Source organism: Leucopleurus acutus (genome assembly GCF_964270905.1).
Source record: "Leucopleurus acutus genome assembly, chromosome: 14".
In the NCBI taxonomy this organism is placed as follows: domain Eukaryota; kingdom Metazoa; phylum Chordata; class Mammalia; order Artiodactyla; family Delphinidae; genus Leucopleurus; species Leucopleurus acutus.
The window spans coordinates 45,681,769-45,697,211 of record NC_139156.1 but is presented as its reverse complement, the minus strand read 5'-3'; the positions used below and the strand labels follow the sequence as shown (position 1 = coordinate 45,697,211).

The 15,443-nt window shown below is 40.0% G+C and overlaps 1 protein-coding gene across 7 annotated transcripts in view; it reads right to left on the bottom strand.

Annotated features, from left to right (window-relative positions):
• Nucleotides 1–490: 490 nt before the first annotated feature.
• Nucleotides 491–15,443, bottom strand: part of NCOA4 (nuclear receptor coactivator 4) — a 60,281-nt gene continuing 45,328 nt past the window's right edge. For 2 of the 7 annotated variants that reach the window (XM_082854499.1, XM_082854498.1), the window contains exons 2-10: nt 9,017–9,171; nt 7,170–7,310; nt 6,893–6,981; nt 6,474–6,582; nt 5,833–5,922; nt 5,149–5,295; nt 3,046–4,059; nt 2,506–2,646; nt 491–2,158 (exon numbers count right to left, since the gene is read on the bottom strand). In XM_082854499.1, coding sequence (XP_082710625.1) covers nt 2,153–2,158; nt 2,506–2,646; nt 3,046–4,059; nt 5,149–5,295; nt 5,833–5,922; nt 6,474–6,582; nt 6,893–6,981; nt 7,170–7,310; nt 9,017–9,157 — 1,878 coding nt within the window. In that variant the 5' untranslated portion in view covers nt 9,158–9,171 and the 3' untranslated portion in view covers nt 491–2,152. Of the gene's footprint in view, nt 2,159–2,505; nt 2,647–3,045; nt 4,060–5,148; nt 5,296–5,832; nt 5,923–6,473; nt 6,583–6,892; nt 6,982–7,169; nt 7,311–9,016; nt 9,172–10,030; nt 10,929–14,465; nt 14,487–15,443 lie in introns of those variants that run through there. The other 5 variants (XM_082854494.1, XM_082854497.1, XM_082854495.1 and 2 more) reach the window with 5 other exon arrangements.

The window sequence follows — 15,443 nt, the reverse complement described above, 5'->3', positions numbered from 1 at the left end:
TTAACTCATCTTACTGGGGATAATTCGAAAAAGAGATGATATAGACACAAGCTGTAAGTTTTTAGGAAGCCTTGGGAAAGCAAGCTAAAGAAAATAAGGACAAGTTATTTAATTTCTGAGTTAGTCTTCTCATCTTTGAAATGAAGTTAAATAAGATTGCACTGCACGATATACTTAAGAAATACTAAACAACTGGTGGCTATTGTGATTGATTAGAGAAAGTAAAGTAGGGCCTTTCTGAATGCATCTAGTTAGAAGGAATTTGGCAGAAAAGCACTGAACTTCAGCTGAAGTCCTCTAGTTTAAAAAAAAAGAAAAAGCAGTTTAATATCTTACCTGCAACAGCAGATTAAAAATTAAAAGTAGATATGAAGAGTGTGCAAGAAAGACAATGGAAGTTAGTAATAACCTATTTGCTAATTCAAGAATCATAAAATACACTGATAAATTTAAGTGAATATAAAAACACTGTTTTTATGTTCAAGTGTTTCTCAACTGTACTCCTAACCAAAGGATATCACATTCATATAATTTTGTGACAAGGTGTTTTACAAATCACAGGACAACTATATGGCTGTTATGCTTTTAATGGAGGGAGGCACAAAATCCATCAATGCAAAAGAATGTTTTACACTCATTAGCACAGTGATTGTTAATTTAGGGATACACAATGTGTTAAACCTCAAAAACTACAAGGTTTCCTGCAACCTAAGATAATGGAAAGGCTCCTTAAGTTTTTACCCACCACCTTTAGTTTTAAAGTTCTAAATGGTATTGGAGAACTAAAAAATAATAGGCTCGTTTCAGCTGTGGTTCAAGAATTCTAATGAAGTTGGCAATGACACTGGGAATGTGAAGTTTCCCCAAAAGGGCTTTCTAGATGACCACATCACAAACTTTAAAAGTATTTCCAATAACACATAGGCAAGTTGAGTGGCTTAATAGTGTAAAAGCCTGGAAAGCAGCTAAGATGTCTCATCTTACAGAATTTTAAAACATGGTATAAATACCATTTCTCTCCTACAGAGAAACTTTTTAAAGCATGGACATAACTTTAGGGATGCTAAGGAAACATCAATACTTTTCATAAAGCTTCAATAAACACCCCAAGGCACAGTGTTCAAAACGGCCTATTCACTAAAATGTCACTGCATTATAAGCTATAGGTATGCTATGCTTGCAGTGAGAGGACATTTAATTTATGCCTAGTTAAAAGCACCAGGTGTCCAGTTCAGCTTACATTTACACAGGATGCACCAGTAACACTTAGGATAGTGAATAGTTCAAGTACTACATTTCCAGCATGTCTTGCCTTTTGCTTTTTGATTAGTCAGCACTGGGGCTCTTCTGCCTGTAGTTCTTCAGAATACTTTGAAAGAGGCTAGGATTACCCTGAATATAGTCTTCAAGCAATATGGAGCCCTTCTGAAAGAGCTGTCTAGATACTTCAATAATAACGTTTAGAGAAGGGAATAAAGATAAAACTTGAAATAGTTGAGTTTGTTTCAAAAAAAGAAAAATAATGTAGAATCTGGCATGTAAGCTAAAATGTTTTGTAATTAATGTCAAAAATTGCCAAGATTGTTAATACTGTTTTGGTAAGAAAAAAACCACTATATTGGCAAGGTTAATTATTTGTGTGAAATAATATTGTACATTAATTAAACAGAAGAATTCACCGTTAATGGAAGAAAACCCACAAGAAGGGGAAGCATCCAAAGGCAATCAAAAGGTTAGGTTAAAAAAAAAAAAAAGTAAGTTTACTAGTTTCAGAATACATCAACACACCTTGATTATAAAACTATTTCATTTTTAAAACTACAGTGCTTTAATGTACTTCTAATAACAACCCAAACTAAGGAGCCGTGGAGGCTTATGAAAAAGACCTACCCACTATGATGCTGTGTTTCTAGTGTAGGGGTGAATTAATACTTCTGTAAGAAGGAACTGAATCACCTCAACATCAACAAACAGCCTTTTTCTTTTACACAGTAACTCATAATTTGATTATTTCTCTTCACTAGTTCAAAATTAGGCAGAAAAGGAACTACATCAGACCCAGAAACGCAATGATTTGGCAAGCCGCAGTTACTCAGCTCATGGATTTGTGCTCATCTGCAGAAAATTTGCTTGACTCCAGTACTCCATTCCTTCACATCTGTAAAGAAAAGCCCATAGATAAAAAGTCACTTCACTGCAGGATAAAAAGCAAGTTTCCCACCCTGAAGCTCTCACTTCTCAATAAGCTACTAGAATCCACACAGGCTCCAAAAATTCCCCCAACAGCTACATCATCTTGAAAGGTCACTTTCAAGTATGTCCTCGTTACTTCATGGAGCAAGTTCAAGTGAAATACATGAAATTTTTATGATCTTTTCCCCACCTCACCTAATATAGAAACCATTAATAGGAATACAGTTCAGTGGGCAAAGTATGAATTCATATATAAGGCAAAATATCTTTGAGCAGCTAAAACTAATATTTGCACTAGTGGCATGTACCCACCTGTAGAGGAGTTCGATACAACCATTTTTCTTTATCAACTTTAAGCTGCATACAGGCAAAGAGATCACAAACTGCTGGGAGGCCGTAAGGGTCTGGGGGAAAGCTGTGTTCCTCCTGTAGGGGTGAATTAAGTAATACTTCCTGCAAGAAGACAAAAGGTGGATTGCTACATGACAACTGGGAGGCGTGAGACCAACAATTCATCTTCAAATAGTGTAGTGTCTATAAAGAATGATGTAAATGTTGGGCATTCTAATAATGAGCAAAGGGGACAACTATTTTCTCTACTCCTAATCTTTTCCATAAGTAGCAATAAAATAGGCCAGATGGGGATTTGGGGCCTAGAAAATGCACAGAAATTTCAGTTTGAATAATCAAATCCTCCATTCTGTTGCTAACATGGCACCAAAATTAATACTTAAGCCATATTTAATAGTTAAGATATTTAAGGATCTGGCCCATTTGCAAGGTTTGGGATTAAGAAAGTAAAAATGTATTAAATATACTTCAAAAGGTGCTATTTTAATGTGTTGTGCTCACCTTGGCCTTCCGAAGTAGCCATTTGTCTTCTCCTGAGGATAACTGGCTAAGATTTCCTGTCTTTTTTCCTGGCAAGACCCAGTCAGCTGTGTTAAAGGGACACCAGGAAGTGGCCAAGTGGCTTGTAAGCTTTGGTATGCCAGCTCTGTCCTCTCTAAGAGGCACTTCCTTGGGACATCCTTCTTTGCATGAGGGGGTAATGAGCCACTCTGACAAGGGACTGTTCCTTATGACTTGGAAGGAATCAGGAATTCTAGAAGAAGCCATTGCCTTTGGTGGCTTAGCTTGTTCTGTTGCCTCTCTTCTGGATGGACAGAGCCACATATTCAGGGAGTCTTTATGTTTCTCAGGTTCAGGTTTTGGTTCCACAGGCATACCATTTTTATCCTTTCCTTCTTTCTTCAGAAGCCATTTACACAGAGCTTCCTTCTCACAATTTTCATCACACACACACTCTGCAAAGCTTGTACAGGGCTCATTGGCTTTGCAGACCTCCTCTACTTTATATGGGTCTTGATGATTCTGGACAAGCCAATCCTCAGTAATCATGCTGGGAGTGGACAAGGGTTTCTTGGCCTCCAAGTGGTCATTCAGGCACTTCAGATTGCCCAGGTTCTCAATCTCCACACCTTTGAGCTGGTTACCCTGACAATTGGTACAAGAATCAGGCTTGACAAGCCAATCATTCACACTATAGGACTCCTGGAACACCTGGAACAAGAGCTTAAACTTCTCACTGGTTTCACAGCTGCCGTTCTCAGGCTTCTCAAGCTTATGGGATTCCTGGGGAGTCACCAGCCAATCAGAAAGCTCCATCTCATCTTGATCAAGAAGCTCTAGATCTCCAACCTTTTCAATTTCAATGGAGTAAGAACTGGTAGTAGAATGGCTGTTACACTTTTGGTAACTTGGTTTTTCAGAAACTTCTTGTTGCTGACTCTTGTGGAGCCAATTTTCCAAGCCCTTTAGGTTGCCCCAGACTTTACTGAAGAAATTGCAGGCTCTGGCAGAAGTCTACATAAGAAGTACACAATATTAGTTTGCCAGAATATTATGACTACTTTGGGATTCAATGATAAGACTTCTACTTATATTTACCACACTGCCCAATGTTTCTAAATTTAAGTATATACATAGCCAAAAGGTATGGGATTTCTCTATTAAGATATTAAAATATATGGTTACAGTAAAACTTAATTTTCTGCAGTTTTAAAATAAACAAGGCAAAATAGGAGGAAGCATTTGTAGTGGTTTATAGAAAAGAGACTAGTACTTCTATATAATGTGACTTTATGAATAAAGAAGACAAAAATGAGCCATGGATATGATGAGACAAGTCATCAAAGAAGGCTAATAAACATGAAAAATACTCAACCTCCTTAGTAATCTAAGAAACTCAAAACAAAAGTTTTTACTGTTACTTCGTGTCAAATTCAGAGAAATAAACTTGTAAACGACTACCACTATTAGAGAAGTTTCAGGGAAGCAGGTCTCTTCAATACTCTGGTGGGAATATAAACTGCTATCAACTTCCTGGAAAGCCAAATTGGCAATCTGTAGCAAAAGTCTTAAAGGGACTGCAGAACTATAATCTAGGAATGCCATTTCTAAGAATTTACTCCTAAAGAATGAATCAAGAATGTACGCAAATAATTAGTTCCTGGACATGCAGAGGAAATGTATTTATATTCAGAAAAACTGAAGTTTAGAGCCAATCAATGAAATATTATATAGTGTGAAGGATTTTATGGAAGAAATTAAATGACAGAGAAATATATTCATGCCCTATTAGTAACAAAATCTGCTAGCCAAAACAAAAGTTACAGAATGATATTTTTCTTTAAAAGTGTATGTATGCATAAACAAAAATGTTACAGTGGTTGTTTCCGCATGTGGGATTATGGGCTTGTATTTCTTTATACAGTTTTTTCCTAAGCTTTTTATCTACAGTGTAGACGTGTCACTACTGTAATAAAAAGTTATTAAAAGATATATATTTCCCAGACTAGAACTAAAAACCAAACAAAGACATACACTATCAGTTAATAACTAGCCCCATCTATTACTTCATCTATCTCAGAAACAATAAAGGCAGCAACACACCTGACTATTCTCCAAGGTCTGCTTTTGGGTGAGCCAGTCCTGCAGATTGGTACTGGGTATGTAAGGAGCTTGGCGACTGCTGGCAGGTTTGCTTCCAAGGAGCCATTCGCTGAGAGGGACAGCTGTGGTGCTGGATGCTGACTTCTGCTAATCACACAATACTTTGCTGCTTAACAAGGCAATGTCAAATGCAGTAGAAAGTTTGCCAGAAAAGCAGGAGACCCAAGTTCTCTAATCTTGGCTTGGTGCTGACCCTGCACAAGTCAAATGACTTCCCTAAGCCTCCATTTTCACAATTACAAAACAAGGAGTATAGCTGATCTCCAGGGTTCTTCTCAACTCAAAACTTCTAGGATCCTATATTCACATTGCCTTTAGAAGTAAATCACCTCTATGAATGATAAAGAGAAGGATCCCTAAGAGAGAACCAACCCAATCAGAGAGCTATTGATAATTCTTATGAACTAACTGATAACAATTACTTTCTTACTCAACACCTCTAAAACCTCTAAATTTCTGACATTCAGTCTCAAGGGAAGCATTTAATTGCATAAACTAATTTATTACCACTGGTGCCTTTTTACAAATAATTCGTAGCCAAAAAAAAAAAGTGATATAATCAAAACCCAAAAGAAACATAAGCCAAGTAATAACTCAGTTACAAGAAACAAAATGACATTTTACCTGCTCTGGCAATGCGATATAGCTTCTTTTCTCCAGGAAGGGCCCAATATTTGATGAACTAGCATGAGCCATCAGGTGCTCAGGAATTTGCTATAAGAAAAAAGCAAATTAATCATGTTTACTAATGTTATGCTTTCATACCAAAAAAGTGAAACTGTAATCCCTAAATTTCAAAAGTATTAAGCAAAGTGTTACATTTCACTAGAATATTCTTTATACTAAATTCACTGACCTACGAAGTAGTTATAAAATCTGAGAGTTCCCTATCTAATGTACTACATAACTATCTTCATGTAAGAAACCTTCACCAGAATTGGTAGTATTACTACTTTTAACAAGACCCAAATGAGACCATATTTGACTCTAAAGACCATTCAAGCCATAAATTTCATAAGAAAGAAGTCAAAGGTATTTAAAGGGATACAAGATGAATTCTAGAGATGATCAATGAGTCAATACCACATTCCAAGCACTACCAGCCTAATGCTCTATAAATTTAATCAGAAAATGAAATTTCTGAAGCTTATCAAATTCTCAAGAAAGCCACTATTGACAGTGAAAATGTGTTATTTTTAAGACCACCTGTGAGGCCACAGACCTGAGAAGCTCACTATGAACCTTCTGAGATGAACACTACTCACAATGGTCTTAAGAGACCCAAACGTGGTGATTGCCTGGCGCAGGGCAGTTATATCGGCTTCAAAGAGTAGGACAGTCGAATCTTCAGGTTTGAGGGTCAAACTGCCCAGTCTGGAGAAAAAAAATAAAACCTGGCTATTTTAAAGAAACATCTATTTCAAATTCATCCAAAATAGAAACCAAATTGTGAGTTATCTGAAATGACTGTACTTTTCTAAGAAACTCAACCAAAGATAGATGACTTAACCATATACCATGTATCATACCAAGTATGATATTAAATATATAAAGCAGGATGATCTTATCCAAGGAAGAGAGACGTCAAGTTAAATCCAAATCATGCAATGAGTTACAAAGTGACTCTTTTTTAATACACCAAAGTCAAAGAGCCAAAGTCAAAACAAGCAAAAAGGGTCTTTACCTCTCCAGACACACAGAGACTTGATTGGCTAGATCTTTGTTCTGGGTGCACTCCAGCTGATGAATAAGACAATTGAACTGACCCAGCAACTATAAAAAAAATGAAACCATCTAGCCACAATGATACTAAAAGCACCAAGTGTATCCAAGTTAACAAATAGCAAATAGCACTCGAGATTAAATTTTTATCTCCTCTATATTAATGCTGCATTACAGGAAAAAGTCTCTGGAAACCAGAAACCACATTCAAACCAATCATGGCCTTACAGTCATCTTACCCAGTACAGCTGTTGGGCCTGCTGCTGTAGCGTCTCCTCTTTAAGCTGATAGATCAGATCTACCTGTTCATACAGCCACACCTCACGGCTTCGAAGGCATTCCAGGTGACGACTTATGCAACTGTGAATCTGGGCTTTGACCTAGAAAACATATATATGTTAGCTTCACTAGTGCTGTAAGCTCAAAGAATGGTGTTTCCCACAGAATGGCGAGGTCCCTAAACTTCTGGGGGTCACAAATCCTTTTGATTATCCAATGACATTTATGCAGTGTCTCCCCAGAAAAATGCATACATTCAAAATTTTGCCTATAATTTCAGCGTTGAGTCCTGAATCCCATCCATGAAACCACCAAAGCCCCATGGACCCAGTTTAAGAATCCCAGCCATAATGCATATCTAAGCTCCAAAATCCTCCTTCAATACTCCTTCTTCTAAGAGGATCAGGTTTATTTTGGGTGTCCTAAAGGAGTCAAGAGAAAATACAGGATATGTCATGCGATACTGATGCCCCTAAGTTTTCCACATAATTTGAAAACCTATAGTTTTACAAATTCATCAGTGGAAGAAGACAAGAATATTAATAACTAGCCCTTACCTCTTTTCTCACCCTACAAATGAGCAACACATTTACAGTAGGCCAATTTAGTAAACAGATGTGTCACTGCATGTCAACAGCCAGAAGACCATCAGGGTAGACAGTTTATGTAAAATTATAAACTAAATGTCTCTGGAAGCATAAAGAATGATTCAAGAGGGATAAATATAAAATTTCTAAGGAAGAAAATCATAACATCTATAAATTATCCAGGAGAATCCACATAAGAAACTATATATATTTTGTTTTGTTTTGTTTTGTTTTTGTTTTTGTTTTTTGCGGTATACAGGCCTCTCACTGTTGTGGCCTCTCCCGCTGCGGAGCACAGGCTCCGGACGCGCAGGCCCAGTGGCCATGGCTCACCGGCCCAGCCGCTCTGCGGCATGTGGATCTTCCCGGACCGGGGCACGAACCCGTGTCCCCTGCATCAGCAGGCGGACTCTCAACCACTGCGCCACCAGGGAAGCCCCAAGAAACTATATTTTAAAACACCTTTTTCTGGATAGTAAAGTGGTATTTCAAAGTCATGTAACACTTGGTCTACCCACTCACCAGCAGAACGTTATTAGGCCAATAGAAGGAACAGATTTCGTTCTGGCTAGCTCTAACAATTAAGTCGTTTATAGAACCATGCCACCACCAAAACCATGCCAATACCAAATTAACAGATGGTAGGGGACATGCTGAAGTGCCATCCTTTATGCATTAAGAACAACTGACCAGTTCAATGAGCTGAGCTCATTCACTTTGTTACTTTTTAGCGGATGGCAGTGCTTGGCACAGGGACCACACACGGAAGCAATCAAAAATGCACGCTGGGGCTTCCCTGGTGGCACAGTGGTTGAGAGTCCGCCTGCCGATGCAGGGAACACGGGTTCATGCCCCGGTCCGGGAAGATCCCACATGCCGTGGAGCGGCTGGGCCTGTGAGCCATGGCCGCTGAGCCTGCGCGTCCAGAGCCTGTGCTCCGCAACGGGAGAGGCCACAAGAGTGAGAGCCCCGCGTACCGCAAAAAAAAAAAAAAAAAAAATGCACGCTGGACTGAATTATCTAAGGTGGTGCAGGAGTTTCCAAACTCTTCTAACATCTGCTTTATTTTCCCTTTGGGATCAAAGGCATCAACATTTCAGGCAGACCATGCAAGGCATGGGGTAAAACTTTTGGGTTTGGAGAAGCCAATCCCTTCGCCATGCTCTAACCAGCCCTGTAATAAGAGTTCAGACAAGGAAAGAGAAAAGCACACGTCACACCTCTCGCAAGTTATCTTTAATTTGCTGTTCAGCCCGGAGAACTCCACCAATAGCAAGCTCCAAGTCCCTCCGTGCATCACAACACCTCAAAAGGGGTTCTTTATTACTGGAGCAGCCACTCTGGTCCTGTGAGGTACTCATTCTGCTCCCTGTTCCTTTAAAAGAAAAAAAGAACAATCCAAATTGCACCATAATTACAACCAAAAACCACCCTGCAATCATCTCCCACATGATTATTCCAACCAGCTCCCAGTTACTAACTACTTAGATTACTTCCGACATAGGACTTGGTACATAGTATACCCTTAATAAATATTAACTCCTCTTCCCCGCCCACCATTACTGTGTTCCTGCCCAAAAATCCTATGCATCTACTTTAGTTACACTTTACATGGGAACAGATATTTCTGAAAAAAATACACTAAATTGCCTGAATTGATAGGGCATATAGCCTCCAAAAAGTTAAAAGAACACTAGATTGTTTCTATTTACATACCTGAAGTCATAGGGGGCATGTGTTCTCGTTTTATAGATTTAGAGCTGAAGACTAAAAGGTCTAGAAGGACCCATAATTACTTTGGAAAGAAGGTGCAAACCAATAACCTAATACACAGAGTTTAGAACACTGTTTAGATCTGACATTAACCTAAATTTATTGGGAGGATTAAATTTTTTATTCCCCCCCTCCTTTTATATTTAGGAAGAACTCAGGGATGCCTTCATAGCTAGGAAACTCTCAGGAATGTAAATCTGACAATAATTTCATGGGATTCTGCTATAAGGGAGGTACTTAGAGAAACTGGTGTGGGAAACCACAGAGAATTTTCTAATAAGCATAGGAGAGAAGAAACAGAAGTGGAAAAATACCACATAACCCAAGATATAATGATATGAGACTGGGACAGAAGACTGTCAGAAAAGCAATGAAGCAAAGCTTGACAAAAACTGCTGGAAGAACAGTCTGATGTGTATCCTGGATAGATCTAGAATCAGAGATGGTTTCTAAATACTTACAAAAAGAAAGCAGTAATCACAGTAGCGCAGCATGGATTCACTAAGCCCTGTGACACCAAAATTATTTCCTTCTTGGGTAGTTTTACTGAACTGGCCAGTCAACGTAATCCTTTAGACACGATATATTTGGACAATAGTAAGACTTGTGACAAGGTTGTATACCATCTCTGTGGACAAAGTGAACATGGGCAAAACAGGCCAACTAAATTGAATCATAAAATTATTTTTTACAAAGTACTCAAAGGATAATGAATTGAAACCAGTCTGTTAAGTATTTAGAGGTATGCCCCTGTTTTCCCCAATTACTCAACTGTTTTCCCTAATTGCCTGGATGAAAACACAGAAGACAGACATTAAAGTTGGAGACAACACGGGGCTGTGACAAAAACAGATTCCAAACAATCTCTACATAGCTGTTAAATCTTATAAAACAAAAATGTAGATTTTTTTTTTTACTTGAACGGGGGAGGACAAAGTGGAAGAGAATAAATGTAAAAGGATGGAGGTTTTTAATTGAAAGCAAGCTCTATATGAGTTAGCAGTGTGCTGGATCTCAGAGGAAAATTACTTACATGCTATTTGACTACATTTACCAGAAGTATAGCATTTGCCACTAATCAGTTCCATGTTTATTAGACTAATTTTGAAATTTCTTTCTGAATAGCAAACTTCAGAAAGAGGCATTTAGAAGAAAAAAGAAAGGGGCCTCAAAACCATGAAAACTTTCTCCAGGAAGGGAGGCTGTTTAGATAAGAGGAGTCTCTGGGAGGACAAATTTACTATTCTGGAATACTTGGAGACCTGTCAAATAGAATTAGACCTGTTCAGAATGACCCAAAGGAGTAGAGGAGGATTAACAGAAGATATCTGAGGCAACATATGAAAGAACTTCCTAACAGTCCTGAAGGAAACGACCTTCTCAGAGAAGCAAGCCAGCTTTCGGCTGAACAGCAGTCTACACAGTGCAAATGGCTGACTGCTCATCCGAGACACAGGGAACTCTGGCCTACACTGCATCTTTAAGCCAAGGTTTAGGGCCAGGTGGCTAGCTAGAAGCTGAAACGGGCTGAACACTGTGATTCCCCACCCCCAGAAATAAGACAGCGGGAGGAAAAAGCCCAGTAGGCTTTCTTTTGACCATCTCAGCAGAAAATTCCCATTCAGGAACTAGAGTTCCTGAAAGATTCAGGAAATTTTCTAACTTCCCCCTGCTATTTTGTTGCCACAGTCTGTTTCCCCATAATGATCTCTAAAATGGAAGGGCTTCATTAACTGGATTCGACAGGAATCCCCTTGGAGATTTTTTTTCCAACCCTTGAAACACCAGCTGCAGCTACTTTGCTACCTTCTTTCTCACACTGTAAGCTGCCCTGTTTTAAGCACACCATTAGTGTGCACTTAGTGCACACTGTAGGAACTTTGAACAATACCTGCATAACGAGTGAAATGCTGGCTCATATTCAGAAAGTGGAATGTCATCTCATTACCACAAGTTGCTTCACTTTTCACTTAAGTTACTTATATGCAAAGCATGTTTAGGTGTCTTTCAAATGTATAACCAACTTTCACCTGTGCCAAATTTCCCATTCTTAGGACCTCACCATGTGTGTGCAATGCCACAATGCCTGGCACAGTGTAAAATTTAAACAGTAACATTAAGTCAAAATGTTGCTTCACAATGTCAAATACCCCAGAACTCTAGATCACGTGGGAGACAAATTCAAATGCATACAGTGCTGACTTAGAGAAGTCTTCTCAAGTCCATCACAAATACTATACAACTGCCTAACAAGAACAGAATATGGCAAAAGTACACAAATTGGATTTTCCCCTTATCAGCTATGGATAGAAAATAGGATGAGATTTAAAAGTTACAAAACTGATTTTCCCCACATATTTATCCCTTGTTTTCAAATTAAAATGAGTGTTATCCTTCAAAACAGTAACCTTGTTAGAGTAGGGGTCTTTAAAGCCATTAAGAAAACCTGTTTCATTTCTTTACGGCCAGCCCCAGGGATGTCTGTCCCTTCGCTGCCCTTGGCTCTGACCCTCCTCCTCCCTGTGGAGCAGTCAAGGCGCAGTCAGCTTCCATAGTTGAAATCCCAAGAAAGAAGCTCTGCAAAGGTTTGCCTTCTTGTACTGCAGTGAGGAGAGAGCCCTCAGAGCTGAAATCAAGAACTCCACCACATGGGTGAATTCAAACCACAATAAGGTGAAGCCTGAGCTAGCTTTATGAAATGTCACATCCAAAGAGACGTTTATGAGTTATCTAGCTCATATGGTCAATTTCAAAAATTCACCATTCCTTTCAGGTTAGAGAGTCAATGTAGCAAGCATGATGTTTAAGAGATTACTCTGAGGCCTGACAAACCAGAATTCCAGCTCCATCTGCAACCTTCAGACCCATGAGCGAGTTACTTAACTTCTCTGGACCTCAGTTTCCTCTAGAAAAATGTGGACAATGCCAGTAGCTACGAAGTGCTGCAATGAAGTTAAAGTGAGACAGTATCTGCCTTTAGGCACTTAACCCAGGCCCTGCACACTGCACTTTTTAACGCTTTGGTTGTTTTTGGTTAGCTGAATTATGGGGACCTTAAGAATCTCCACCTATGGACTATATAGAAAGCAGCACTGAAGCTAGAAAAGGCTTTGAAGTGAGGAGGCCCTGACTTAGAATCATTTAGCCATTAATCAATGCTATGACCTTGGACCATTTGCCCTTTTTGAACCTAATGTCTTAATTAAATAAGTGAGGATAACAATACTTACCTCATAGACTTAGGGGTGAGGATGTGGTACCTATTTAATAAATATAGCTCCCCATATACTCTCTCCCTGTAAAACCCAGCAAAAGGCAAGTTGTTTTTATGGCAAAAGCTCAGTAGTCTAAACTCTCTAATATATACCAAGTGTACACACACTTTTGCCTGTTTTCTTACCTGTAAAAAGATTAGACCAAATCAGCTCTAATTCTAAAATTCAGATCAATGAAAGACTACTAAAAATGTCTTTTTCTCTTCACCTTTATAATACAAACTACTGCCCTACCACCTTCAACAGAGGATTGCCTTAAATGTGTATTTTTTTTTTTTGAGACAAGTTAAAAGTTTAAGTGCTTTCTAAAACTTCCCTGCCTCTAGGGTTCCTGTTCTAGGTTTTGGAGGAGGAGAGAGATAGAGGGGGAAACACACACATCCTTCAAACAAATGAATAAGGCTCCAGGAAAACCTGGAGCTTTCCTCAAAGAAGAGTTCCACAAACTATATATGCCATACTTGCATAATGCTTTGCACAAATCTAGTTATGAAATCCAAAGATCATGGAACCAGAACTGAGCAACTAAACCACAAATGAAGCTAAGTCCCTATCATATGGTTTAACCATAAAATTTCCAAAGAAACATAACCCTCTTGTGACCGACACAAACCACAATTTAAAGTTGGAAAACCTTAGCCATCTCTTTAGTAGACTACTCTCATTAAACAGATGAAGCCACAAAGCCCCAGAGAGTTTAAATGACCCATCCACAGCCATTACACGCAGATTTGGGTTTAGAACTAGCATTCCTAGGGTCTAGTCCTGGATTCTCTCCTTCTTACCAGCTTGTTCTTCCTTTAGTGTATTATCACCCATAAATTCTTTTTATTTGCCAACACTAAAGATTAAAATTAACATTCCAATGGGTTACTAATGGAACACCTTCCATTAAGAATCTCAGTCCAGGGCTTCCCTGGTGGCGCAGTGGTTGAGAATCCGCCTGCTGATGCAGGGGACACGGGTTCGTGCCCCGGTCCGGGAAGATCCCACATGCCGCGGAGCGGCTGGGCCCGTGAGCCAGGGCCGCTGATCCTGCGCGTCCGGAGCCTGTGCTCCGCAACGGGAGAGGCCGCAACAGTGAGAGGCCCGTGTACCGCAAAAAAAAAAAAAAAAGAATCTCAGCCAATTCTCATAGTCCTCAATAAATTATAACAATTTTTCAGAACCGTCTTCCTTAGATAATGCTAACAAAAATAAACAGCACATCATGATAGACTCAGAATAATCAAAACACTTCCAAGATGAAGGACAGGAGCAACAGCCCTGGGTTCTGATCTCACATCTTATCACAACCATTCCGCATTCCATTCCTCTGTCTGAATGCTTATATCATTTCTAACTGCACCTTCCAGGTCTCACTGCTTGTCCCCCTTTCCCAAATGGCCCTCCTCTCCAAAAAAGGTGTCCACTTTTCACTTATTTTCCTAGCATCTAAATCACTGCGAAAAGACCAAGCCCTTAAAAAACAGACCCATAAGACACTTACTATGTTCTATGAATTACTAAATTCGAAACACTAACTGCCCATTTGGTTATCTTTGATAAGACAATATATATCAGAACATCTGTACAAATTTTCAGGAAAAAAATTATAGTAATAGTCCGCATGCAATTTTACCTTGAGACATTTCTTAACATGTTTTCTTCTTACTGTCAGTTTTAAAAAACAAAAGGTTTTTTTATGTCACAATTCATTAACTCAAAGGTTATCTATACGTATCTTATCCTAACCCTTTACTTCTTTAATAATTTCTGAAATTCAAGATCTGATTCTTCGTAATTTTTTTACAAACCATGTAAAAAGATTAATTCCTGAAGAAACAAACAAAATAAGGTAATAAATTCACGATAGCACATTTTAAGATCGTTTAACACTTCAGACCTTACTGCGCTCAGATCTACCTTTATACATGTAACCATGAGCAATCAATTCCAGCACTTCAACTTTCCGAAGCAGTAACTGAAAACTGACCACAATATTGGTCATTACCATCTAATGCCAATTTAAGCGTTTCTAGTTCAAAAGCAACATTGACTCATGCGACTTTCCAGGTTTCCCAACACTTTCTAGGAGCACTGTCGCCCTAAGAGCCTGGGTCCCGTCCTCCCTGGAAGCCGCAGCCGCGCGTTCACTCTCCGCTTAAGAGCGGGCACGAGTACTGCTCAGTACGCATACGCACAGCCCCGGCCGCAGGGCCCGTTCCCAGCCCGGCAAGGGGAGCCCACCCCGAGGGCCCCCGCTGCGGCCCTGCACTGCCAGACGTACCTCCTTGCAGGCCAGGTGCCCGCCGTGTGAGCTGCCCAGCAAGCAGAACGCTGCTTTATCCGCGACCAGGGTGACAAAGTTTCCTTGAACCCTCAGGTCGCGCACCGCCCGCGCGCCTGGCAGCTCCCCACGGGCGGGCGGGAGCGCGCACGTCGGCGCCGGGGTGGGGCCGGAGGCTCCGCCCACTCGGGCGCCTCGCGAGACCCTATAGCTGCCCGAGGAGCCCCCGCAGCCTCCCGCAAGGCTCCGGCGTGGCTCCGAGCCGCTTGGGCTCCCGGCTGGACGCCACCATCCCCGCCCGACCGCTCAGGGCGAAAGCCAGCTCGCAGA